The sequence below is a fragment of the Lissotriton helveticus genome, chromosome 7 (genome assembly GCF_964261635.1).
Source record: "Lissotriton helveticus chromosome 7, aLisHel1.1, whole genome shotgun sequence".
NCBI lineage: Eukaryota > Metazoa > Chordata > Amphibia > Caudata > Salamandridae > Lissotriton > Lissotriton helveticus.
The window spans coordinates 1,263,062,832-1,263,075,717 of record NC_136068.1 but is presented as its reverse complement, the minus strand read 5'-3'; the positions used below and the strand labels follow the sequence as shown (position 1 = coordinate 1,263,075,717).

The 12,886-nt window shown below is 45.8% G+C and overlaps 1 protein-coding gene across 1 annotated transcript in view; it reads left to right on the top strand.

The window, feature by feature from the left end:
* ACSF2 (acyl-CoA synthetase family member 2) overlaps positions 1-9,542 on the top strand; it is a 795,127-nt gene extending 785,585 nt beyond the window's left edge. Inside the window, exons 15-16 of the mRNA XM_078654457.1 lie at positions 1,848-1,916; positions 7,195-9,542. Coding sequence (XP_078510583.1) covers positions 1,848-1,916; positions 7,195-7,245 — 120 coding nt within the window. The 3' untranslated portion in view covers positions 7,246-9,542. The remainder of the gene's footprint in view (positions 1-1,847; positions 1,917-7,194) is intronic.
* The last annotated feature ends 3,344 nt before the right edge of the window (positions 9,543-12,886 follow it).

Sequence of the window (12,886 nt, the reverse complement as noted above, 5' to 3'; positions counted from 1 at the left end):
TAAACTGAAAAACGTTGACATGCTATGAACTAAGCTGCTACATATTTTGGGTGTAACGTTTTATCCTAAGGTTGCACACCCTCTGCTATTTGGGTGTGATAGGTTGCCTGTGGGGCAGCTGTACCCAACATATACTTTTCCTCATAGAATGAGCCCTCGCTCATGCCACACCTGAGAACCCTGGTACCTACCTGGGCTGCCCAGTGAAGTAGGAAATAACCACAAGAGTCCGCAGAATAGAACTTTTAATGTTTGTGGAGTAAAACTTTCATTGATTAAACTACTTAACGGTCTGATAATGATGCTGTGTGTTGATGTGAATAGAGCTCTTGAGATACCTTCCATCAAGCATGAGTAGCGCACCAAGTCTAATTTTGCAGAACTATAAGTACCAGATTGCTAAGTGAATTGATTGAGTTAGCCTTTCTCTTTGTGGCGTGCCCTCCTCTCTGCCACATCCATTCTTTGCAGCACAACACTTCATCTCTGCACCAACACACCTCCTTTAAATGGAGTCCCTCAGTTACTACATGCCTCCTTGTTTGTGCGCCACTTGGCACAGCGCCCACCTTTCCTCAACCCACGACCATCTAGCCAGGCTCCACGCACTAGTAATAGTTAAGTGCCGCCAGTCTTATCCGAGCTCAAACTGACAAATTACCTCTCATTTGTGGTGCAAATCGTGAACTGCTGCAGAGCTACATTAGTTCACGAATTTTACGACAAATTGTTTCAATGCAGAAGTACGATGAAGACTAAAACATGCATTTGTTTATCCTCCGATGAGTGATATTCGGGAGGGGTGGCCCCCTCCCCTTGGACTTGCACTGCAAGATCATGGCTAGGAGGGTCTGGGGAGTAGCCTCCCTTGCCTGGGCTTCATAGGGGTCTGCCATGGCTACAAGGCCGCAGGGTAGGGGCAGTCATGCACTGGTAGCGGTTCTTTTTCATTTGCAACCCTGCTGCTTGATGCCAGGAAACCCAAGACTGCCTGCCTTTTACAATCCTAGGCAGTTCTAGCTGCTCCTCCACTAAAGCAACCTTAGCGATATCACTACACTGACATCTCCCTGCTCAATCCGTACACCACCCACTCTCTGCCTGCTCCATCCCTACAACACGCAATCTTCATGCTTGCCCCATCCCTACACCATGCAAGCTTTCCTATCGCTTCATCCTGTACCAGCCAGTAGTCGTATTTGTCCATGTCGCCTTTCAGCATCACATTCCTGGGCCTGCTGGGTCTGTTTTTCAATACATAACCACTATAAGGTGTTCTGCAGAAAACAAGCCTGTGCCAAGTTGTTTGTTGTGTGCCCTGCTCACTGAGATCTGGCGCATGCTCCTGAGTGCCCACTACCACTTCATTGAGGCACTTCAAGAATGTGTTTCTTCAGTAGGTCACCTCTGTGCAGCTTAGATTGCCTACAGAGAGGTGCGTGTAATCAGCTAACATTGAACAACAATGAACATCGGAGTAAAGTACCCATTTTCGTGAAACCTGTGCCCAGCGCTTCCATCCAATTTCACAAATGTAATCTACCAACAGAGCTTTAAAATATATGGACTTGTTTTAGTTGGGATGTTATATTCTCATTCATTCTACTGATATCTACACGCAAGCAGTTGCCTCACTTCAATGATGCAAAAGAATATTAGTGGGCCTGTGATGTCACTTCCTATGATGTATTTTCCTGTGATGTTCCTTCACATGCAAATTAGAAGAGACTCTTGTCTTCCGTTTTGCAAAGGGCGTCAACAATCCTAGGGCTGGTCCTGGTGGGTGCTTTATAACTGCTTGTGTGTGCTTCCAGGGAAATACTGAGCTGTTTTTTTCTCTTTTCTAGATCGCACACTTCAAGACCCCTCGATATGTGTTATTTTTTGATTCGTTTCCACTCACCGTGTCTGGAAAGGTAAGAATGACCAAAGGGAGGAGGGGAAGGCCTATGCTTGGGAGGGGGAGTAGCAAGGTGGGCAGCCGTCAGGAACACGAGCACCGCAGGCGTCAGCAGGGCCAGCTCCCCTCACAGGTGGAACAAACAGGCAGCAGAGGCAGGCTCAAGCTTTCTTCCACACGCACTGCCAGGCATAGCACAGGCAGCACCGAGGAAAGCTTCACTCACAAACACGCAAAGGAGAGATGCACACCGGCAGCATTAGCACAGACCTCCCTCACAAACACTGTACGGCAGCAGCATCATGTCAGCAGGCTTCTGTCACATACAGGACAGGTCTATCACAGACATCAGGGCAAACAAACCATCACCCTCAAAACAGGTACCTTTTGCATAGAATAGTCACAGCACAGGCAGTAGGGGAAACAATCGTTACACGCAGAGTAGGCGCAGCAGTGGCAAAATTAAGAGCATTGAGGCATCTCTCTCTGGTGCTCACTCTCTCTTTCTCACTCCCACAAGCACACTTTTAGTGTTTCTAAATACACACAGCTGCAGAGCAACATTGAAACATCTGTCACAATGGGAGCCCTGGGACTATGGAGCATGCTGCCATTGCACACACAGGATGAGTACAACATGGGCAGCAGTCACCCAAGCATCCGCCACAATTAGGCTAAGCATAGGCAAAAGTAGTGCAAACCTCTGTCACACACGGATCGAGAGCGGCTCGGGCAGCAGTAATGCAAACGTCTGTCACACACAGATCGTGAGCGGCAGCAGTAAAGCAAACTTCTGTCACACACGGAGCGAGAGCGGCTCGGGCAGCAGTAATGCAAACGTCTGTCACACACAGATCGTGAGCGGCTCAGGCAGCAGTAATGCAAACCTCTGTCACACACAGATCGTGAGCGGCAGCAGTAAAGCAAACTTCTGTCACACACGGAGCGAGAGCGGCTCGGGCAGCAGTAATGCAAACCTCTGTCACACACAGATCGTGAGCAGCACAGGCAGCAGTAATGCAAACTTCTGTCACACACCGATTGTGAGCGGCACAGACAGCAGTAATGCAAACTTCTGTCACACACGGAGCGAGAGCGGCCCAGGCAGCAGTAATGCAAACTTCTGTCACACACAGAGCGAGAGCGGCTCGGGCAGCAGTAATGCAAACCTCTGTCACACACAGATCGTGAGCAGCACAGGCAGCATTAATGCAAACTTCTGTCACACACCGATTGTGAGCGGCACAGACAGCAGTAATGCAAACTTCTGTCACACACGGAGCGAGAGCGGCCCAGGCAGCAGTAATGCAAACTTCTGTCACACACAGAGCGAGAGCGGCTCAGGCAGCAGTAATGCAAACTTCTGTCACACACAGAGCGAGAGCGGCTCGGGCAGCAGTAATGCAAACCTCTGTCACACACAGATCGTGAGCAGCACAGACAGCAGTAATGCAAACTTCTGTCACACACCGATTGTGAGCGGCACAGACAGCAGTAATGCAAACTTCTGTCACACACGGAGCGAGAGCGGCCCAGGCAGCAGTAATGCAAACTTCTGTCACACACAGAGCGAGAGCGGCTCAGGCAGCAGTAATGCAAACTTCTGTCACACACGGAGCGAGAGCGGCCCAGGCAGCAGTAATGCAAACTTCTGTCACACACAGAGCGAGAGCGGCTCAGGCAGCAGTAATGCAAACCTCTGTCACACACAGTGCGAGAGCGGCTCAGGCAGCAGTAATGCAAACTTCTGTCACACACAGAGCGAGAGCGGCTCAGGCAGCAGTAATGCAAACTTCTGTCACACACAGAGCGAGAGCGGCTCAGGCAGCAGTAATGTAAACTTCTGTCACACACAGATTGTGAGCGGCACAGACAGCAGTAATGCAAACTTCTGTCACACACGGAGCGAGAGCGGCCCAGGCAGCAGTAATGCAAACTTCTGTCACACACAGAGCGAGAGCGGCTCAGGCAGCAGTAATGTAAACTTCTGTCACACACAGATCGTGAGCAGCACAGGCAGCAGTAATGCAAACTTCTGTCACACACAGAGCGAGAGCGGCTCAGGCAGCAGTAATGTAAACTTCTGTCACACACAGAGCGAGAGCGGCTCAGGCAGCAGTAATGTAAACTTCTGTCACACACAGATTGTGAGCGGCACAGACAGCAGTAATGCAAACTTCTGTCACACACGGAGCGAGAGCGGCCCAGGCAGCAGTAATGCAAACTTCTGTCACACACAGAGCGAGAGCGGCTCAGGCAGCAGTAATGCAAACTTCTGTCACACACAGATCGTGAGCGGCACAGGCAGCAGTAATGCAAACTTCTGTCACACACAGAGCGAGAGCGGCTCAGGCAGCAGTAATGTAAACTTCTGTCACACACGGAGCGAGAGCGGCTCAGGCATGTGACGCATGTGCATCAGAAAGCAGCTGCAGGACACATTTCACTCACATATACATCAGCTGTGGCACCAACAGGGACACATGTATTTCACTCTTAAAGCATAGCCAGCTACGGTGCAAGCTTCCCTCACAGACAGTCTGCAAGACACAATAAACAACCGAAGATGTACAGCCTCTGCAGCAGCTGTGCAAAGTTGCACGCATGCCATGTTACCATGGTACAGCCTCTGCAGCAGCAGTGCAAGCTTCCCTCGCTTACAGTAGCAGCTGTGCCGGGTTGCACGCATGCCATGTTACCATGGTGCTGCAGCAGCAGTGCAAGCTTCCCTCGCTGACAGTAGCAGCTGTGCTGGGTTGCACGTGTGCCATGTTACCATGGTGCGGCCGTTGCAGCAGCAGTGCAAGCTTCCCTCACAGACAGTAGCAGTTGTGCCAGGTTGCAGGCATGCCATGTTACCATGGTGCAGCCGCTGCAGCAGCAGTGCAAGCTTCCCTCACAGACATTAGCAGCTGTGCCAGGTTGCACGGATGCCATGTTAACATGGTGCAGCCTCTGCAGCAGCAGTGCAAGCTTCCCTCACAGACAGTAGCATCTGTGCCAGGTTGCACGCATGCCATGTTACCATGGTACAGCCTCTGCAGCAGCACTGCAAGCTTTAAACACAGCAGGGGAAGTGAGGGATGGTAAAGAGGGAGAGACACAACCCACTCTATACCCATGAGCTTCTGTCACACATTGAATAGGTGGAGCTCATCCACTAGCAGTGCAAGCTACTCTCTCACACACAACAGATATGGAGTGGGAAGCAACAAGACAAGTTTCCCTTGCACCTGCCCACTCAGATGTGTGGTTAGAGCAGCAGCATGAACATTGTAGGTGGTCCGCACTCCGTTATTCATCCGTTTCAGTCCGTTTTCTTTAAACTAGAAAATTTCAACCAGATGCGTGCGTCCCTGGGTTGTGCAAGCCCGAATACACTACTTTAAAGCATAGACATGTGGGGAGCGTGTATGAACACACTCCACTCCCAGGTGCACTGCTCATAAGGATATCAAATCCAACGTCATTTTAAACCATTTCACCTCTTCACAATTTAGACATTATTCTTCATTATTATTTTAACATTATGTTCTTGTCGCTTTTGGCCAATCCACATAATACTCGTACTGTATTTAAGAAACTTCTCGTATTTCCATGTGTCCATCCGGACCTCTTTTGAAAATAAGATCTTAATACACTAGATTGTTCAGAGCAGCAATCTTTTATTTCATTTAGAACCCAATGCATTTTGGGCTATGGTCCAGCCCTTCGTCAGGGGTAGCTGAAAATGGACAATTTTAAGCAATGTATTATTTTTGGATGGTATCAATATTATTTACAGCCATTTTTAAAAAAAACATCTGAAGCGCGAGCTGAAAGAGACGAGAAAATTAGCAGGTATGACAGGCACGAGAACGGGGTTGCTTTTTAATGTTAAGACACACTAAGAGGGTAAAAGATTAATGTGTACGGTACTAGCGAGCATGAAAGGCAAAATGATTGTAGTCCTTGATAAGTGCACAAGCGAGTAGAAATAATTTGTGAAAGCAACCGTTTAATGTTGAGTTTCCAACGTAATGTCAAACAAGTTTTTAAGCGCCTGGTAAAGAAAACTCCCCGATGTGTGACAGAATAGATATTTTAGGGTGATGTAAGTTTAGTTAAATTCATTGTTTATGCACGTAATTTAGGATTGGGACAAGGATGTGCTTCATATATTCACGTAGCATTGATGTATGTAATATTAAGTAACACTGGGTATAAGATCGCTTGTATTGAAAATGTTATTTTAAGATGTTTTTTTAAAAAATGGCTGTAAATAATATTGATACCATCCAAAAATAATACATTGCTTAAAATTGTCCATTTTCAGCTACCCCTGACGAAGGGCTGGACCATAGCCCGAAATGCATTGGGTTCTAAATGAAATAAAAGATTGCTGCTCTGAACAATCTAGTGTATTAAGATCTTATTTTCAAAAGAGGTCCGGATGGACACATGGAAATACGAGAAGTTTCTTAAATACAGTACGAGTATTATGTGGATTGGCCAAAAGCGACAAGAACATAATGTTAAAATAATAATGAAGAATAATGTCTAAATTGTGAAGAGGTGAAATGGTTTAAAATGACGTTGGATTTGATATCCTTATGAGCAGTGCACCTGGGAGTGGAGTGTGTTCATACACGCTCCCCACATGTCTATGCTTTAGAGCAGCAGCATGGCCATTCCTTCTCCCAGAGTAATTACAGAAGTGGCCCTACAAGTGCGAGTCTTCCTTGTATGCAGATCAGTAAGGCAGGGGCAAGGGCAGTGAGGCTTCCCTAACACAACAAGTACAGTAGGGGTAGAACAGTGAGGCCTTTCGTCTCACATACAAAAAACCTGCACAGGCAGCAGCATTGCAAACGTCCTTCACAGCAGAAGAGTAAAGCAGGCCCTACGAGTATTTTGAGCTTTCCGTGCAAATCACAGGTGCATCACAGACACCAGCAGTGAAACAGCTTCACTTCTGCAAAATATATACATCTGTGGTAAAAGCGTTCCTCAGACACAACAAGTGAAACTCATAAGAATGCAATGCAGTTATCCCCGCTCAAGCGCGCACACAACAGTAGTGCCAGCAACAGGGTAAGCTTGAATCTTGAACAGAAAAGGCAGAGGTCTTCTAACAGTATTGCCTGCATCCAATAATGACAATTCGAGTAGTAGCACAGATAGCTTCCTTCCTCATGCTAGAAGAGGAATATTGGGGATCTTGAGATAGTCTGCATTAATTTTCTGGTGTGGGGAGTGGGGTATGTCACAGAATTCTATTCCTTGCACCCTGACTCTTTCTTCCTTTGTTCCAGGTGAAGAAGTATGAACTGAAGGAGATTGCAAAGAAGACACTGAATCTCTGAGGGATGTTTAATGATGCTATTTAGAGGACATTATGGAGTCTGGTTGCCCCCGTGCTCCTGTCAATTTGGTTGGCTTCACTTATTTTGTGTGGGCCCCAAACCACCATTAAGACTTTCTTAACTCAATGAAATAGGCTGTTCCTTACCCAGAGCCAGTATGCAATAAAAAGGTCTCCTGTGGAGAGCGCTTTCTCTGGACAACAAAAATAGGCACACATTTCAGACAAGTTAACATTGGAGGATAACCTCAGGAGAGGGTGGAGTGACCACATGCAGGGTATCTCCCAAGTCCTCTAGCCTTCGGTACTGGTATGTGTGCTTCTGAAATTCAACTATCTGCATTACCCATTGGGCAGAAGCTATATGACTGCTGTCCTCTTCAGTCTCAGGGGCCACAGTATGCCATCCCTTTTAGTCAAAGGCTTCACCTACTATTGTCCATTTTTTATCTGAAATACAATAAACTGCCACACCCTTGATCAGTGCCCCCAATTTTTGACATCCTCTTTGGCGCACATGCCACTTCTTCCTCATTACTCCAAGTACTCACAGTCTGCAATTTTCTTTGGAACAGCATCCCCGTATCCATAAGCACCACTCGAATGCCGCTCCAATTTAGGAAAGAGTTGAAGACTCACCTCTATAAAAGAAAACTACATTACAATGTATGACTCATCCACAACTCCGCTTCCTGTCCACTTACTCGTTGGCTTTAAGCTTGCCTTTGATCATGTTTTGCTCCGCTGCCTTTGGCATGGTTCGCACTATAGAAATACCGAATACATATAGAATCATGTCATCTACCATCCTCAATGAACCGAGGTTCCTCTATCCGCCCTTTTTATTGTCCAGTGATTGTAATATCTGCCATCCACATTGGTCTGGCATCCATCCATCCATCAACAGTTATATCAAGTCCTAGCTTCTGTTGTGACCCTTTGGTGTGAGGTCTCATTTCTGCTCCCCTTATTGAGCTGGGTACCCTCGGTCTTCTTTTTCCTGTGGTCAGTGGTCATAGCACCAGCCATCCTTCTCGGTTTGATTAACTACAACCAGCTCTCCTCCTTAGTCACCAGATCTATGAATTTCTGTAGTCATTGGACTTCCACTCCAAGGTTACGGAACCCTCATCCTGTCCTGATGATGTAGGTCCCATCTCTTTAACACTTATGTAGAGACCAGAAGCCCAATCTCTTTAACCAACCCTTCATTGTAGTACCAACATCTTGCTGCCAGAATAATCAAGAATTTACCACCAATGCCTACTCGCAACCATAAACTATCATTCTCCCAACCTTATTTTCACCCATTTTTACTACATTCACTCCTCTTTTAAAATCCCCATTTGACAACCTCATCCTGTTATCCCTTCCTTTCCTGCTTTCCCATGACCCTTTCTATACTTTTCTGCCCCCATCCATACAAAGGATGTCTTCTGATTCAGATGCTGTGCAGATTATAGCTTCCCATCCCATCAAATGCTTTTCGGTCCACCTCTCCCTTTCCTACTCTGATTGGGTCAATTCCCTCCAAGCAATGGACATGCTAACGATCACATTTCAAGTCTTCAGTAATGGCCTTTCAGAATTTGACGTGCTTGTCATCCCAGATGGACCACTTGAGAGTAAAGCTTCATAATGCACTGCATTTATCACGTGTACTTCTTTAGTATCTAATGGCAGAACATGAGTTATTGTGCGCATCATGAACACTGGACTTCTAACCCATCGTGCTGTGTGTCGTTGCTCTTTCAGAAACAACATCTCTATCCCATCATGAATACATAGCTGCAGCCCAGCCATGACTAGTAAAAACAATAATATTGTGTCCCATTATGAAAACTTTCAGATGAAAAGCAAATAGCAAGGCTTGTAGTGGAATCATTTTAGTGAAGTTGATTGACTGACAACCCCAAGAACCTACAGTTCTTGTCCCGTCACCGTCAGTCACACTACTGGATGCACAGTACCTTTGAATGACACAACGATGAAGGTGCAACAGCACCTGGCGACAGGCTTCACAGAGGCTGTAGGCATTATTTGAGCTTCAACACATTACAGCAGAGGTCTTCAAACTTTTGTCGGCCGAGCCACCCCATCAAACCTTTTTACAAGTCGAGCCCCACCACCACCTGATAAAAAAGTTCTGGAAGCTGGTACTCTGCATCATTGATGGCCATTCCCTCATACAGAGCCCAGGTTGTATAGGGCAAATAATATTAAATAAAGTAAGAGTCTTTCGTAAACTGAAGTTTTTGTAATGCTTGTGCTTATTTTAAAGTTCAAATGAAAAGAAAACAATTAGCATAAAAAAATTGATTGGTGCTTTATTTTTCACATAAAACACAACATTTAGGATAGATTAGCAAAAACAATCCCAAAATACAGGTGTGGGAGTGCATGTTTTTCTCCACAGAGACAATGTGTGGATGGATTCTTGCTTCTGCCATCCTTAGGTTGTGCTCCACTTCCATTCTTGAGCAGTGCCTGGAAACAGGAGTGCTCACAAAATGTTGTAATGTATTTTTGTTCAGTTTTATATAGCGCGAACATGACCCAAAGGTATTGGAGCGCTTTACAGGAGCATCTTTTACATTACACAAGCACACATTCATTTTTTGTAAGCACAGGGAGATTTAGTGATTTGCCCAGAATCACAGGATGTTGAGCAGACATCAAACATTTAACCTGGTTTCCCAGCTCTACAGTCATCAGCTCTGGCTGTTGTGCCACATCCTTGCCCCTAAACAAGATATCAGAAAAAGAAGTTCCACAAAACATGCTTTCTGACACAATTAAAAAATCCATGATTATGTGGAGTATGGCCAGGTGTTGCCATGTCAGTAGGAGGCCAGCCACAGTTTTCCAAGAAGGCCTTGGGGACATTTACATCATACACATGTGATATAAGTGATTCAAGAGGATATATACATCTTTATTCTCTAGCAGCATCAAGAGTCAATTTGTTGGCAGAGTTGGCTTATAAAGAAGATTGCCTTCCAAAGCTGAAATAGCTGCACAAGAAAACATTTAAATTTGGTCTACAAAGAAGCGAGGACAGATGATAGGCATACTTGACAATATTTGTTATATTAGGTTTGTGGACTCAGCTCTAGGGATTGGAACATGTTAAAAAAGCATCAGTGACTTTAATCAAGGTCGAATTCCTTTTTCGTAAGTCACTGGTAAATTAAGTGATTTTGCCCAGGATCACAAGATGTTGAGCCGATACCAGGACTCGAACCCGGGTCCCCAAAACCAAAGTCAGCACCTACGGCAATAATGCAAAATCCGCTCCTCCTTGAAACATCCAACGTTCCCACTAGTATTGGGACGAAGGGGAAAGGACCGAGGCTTTAAAAAAATAATACAAACAGCTCTTCACTCTTACCTGCCAGAGAATGGAATCTTCAGGAAGGATACAACCATTGTAAACTCCTTGCAGTGAAACGCACTTCCGACGTGGGAAGCAACATGGGGTTCAACTAGACCTGAACTTTGGGGGGGCTAAGGCTCCCAGCCAGGGCTAACCCTAACACTGATCGCTTCAGCACATGTTGCAGCAGAAGGGACCACTTCCGGTTTTAGACGTCACATGGATTGAGGAGAGCTCCAGTGGGCACTCTCCCCTTTGAGCTGTCCCGTTTCAATCTCAGCCCTCCCTGCAAGTTTCAACAGCAGCTTGGGCTGTGGGGTCTGATTGCATTGCTGAACACTGATAATCCATAGTCCTCCTTTGTCACTCACATCCAAACAGACATGGCTGAAGAGCATGGGTACTGAGACAAGACACAACAGTAAGATATGTTATTGGCACGGATTTTATCATGTGTGAATTGACAGTATCTGAATCGGTGGCGGCAGCCATGTCAAAGTCCTTAAGCATACAGGACCGCCTGTCTGACCAGTTTCGACCTGCAAAGGGTCGCAGTTCGGACTCACCCTGTGGGTGCAGGTGGGTCCCCAAAGTGTTATGGGATTGCGTATTTGTATTTGTAAAGCGCGCAGCTACTCAATAAAGTGTGGATCAGAGTTAAGAGAAATCCGGGACAAAGGCATACTCTGTTGACAAGTTGCAGTTGCGAAGGCCAGAGGGATGAGGTAGCTGCTGGACTCAGTGGTGTATTTTGACCAGAGAAGGGTGCCGCCCATAAAGGGGCTTCTGACTAAGACCTGGGGATACAATTGCCTTCACATCAGGTGCGCAACGCCCCAGGGGCTCAAAGGGCTTCAGCGCTCTCAACCCCCTGCCCCCCCCAAACCCACCCGTCGTGTGTGTCAGCCCCGTCTGAGCAGAATTCTGGTGGAAAACCACCAGTGTGCTGGATGCACAGCGTGGATTAAATGTATTTATATTTCACATTCTTAATCAACAATGAAATCACCAGTGCTAAAAAACTCAATTTAAACCTCACATTTATCTGAAAATACTTATTCCAGCATCACAGAAATGTTTTTTTGTTGTTCATTTAAATAAAAATTGTCAACATGTGCAAAATAAGATCATTGCATTTAACTAAATGCTGTACAAAATCAAAAACTTCAACAAATAATATGACTTCACTGGTGTTCCGAAGTTACATAGCCATGCCCAATGCATTTTGGGATTAAACTCAAATCCCTTCTTCAGGGGACACTGTAGGAATAAAGAAACATACATAAACATACCATATATAGAATGCTGATATCATTTGAATTCTTTAAGATGGATCGTTTAACATGTCCAGCAGTGCCAGCACAGACCCTGTATGTATTTAACCCAAGGCAATACCAAGAAAATAGAGCTGTGATTTTGTGCACCATGCCCGAATTTGTGAAAAGAAGCAGCGAGCATGCCCTCTATCTAAAACCCTGTGAACAAGTAAGTCATAAGCCACTGAGACTGCATGCGAACCGGCACAAAACCCGTGTGCACCTCACTTAACAACTTACTGGAGGGCTGTAACAAATGGTGAAACTCAAGTAAAAAATGTAGGCGACACAACTACAGGAAAAAATTAATCTGTGGAAAAAATATGAAATCCTTGTGTGTGTGTCACCATTGGCACCTTATTTCAGTTATGGATTAAAAAGAACCTGAAAAAATGACTTACGAGTGGAGCAGTGACGGCAATGTCAAACTGCTGGGGACAGCTTGATGTAACAACCAACTTCTGAACTATACGCTGAAAAAACATATAAAATCAGCGGTGTGTGGGTTTAAAACATGCTGAAGTACATTGCATGTCATGCACAAAAATTACCTGAAACCGAGCCCATTCTTCACTGCACTGTAATTCGATGTCGACCGTAAACCAAAGTGAAAGAATTGCAACTCCCGGCTCTACTCTTTTCTCACTTGCCAGGCTCCAAAGGCAACACTGATGGTGTAACTCCCAAGTCCTGGCTGAGACAGCTAGACAGTTTTGGAGCTGCCAGCGCACCCGAGTACTTCACAGGTCTTTAAAAGACCATTTACGTGTTAATGAGACCTTGTTTTCATCCCCTTCTTAGAGCCCCTGAATCTCCACTCTTCCTATTGCTGGAAGAATTAGCCCCCCTCCCACTCCCCACCACCTCCAAAATCGTTGCGCCATTGGCCTTTAACACCTTGAATGCTATGGGGATTTTTCCCCTGTGCTGGGAAATCATGAACACCATTA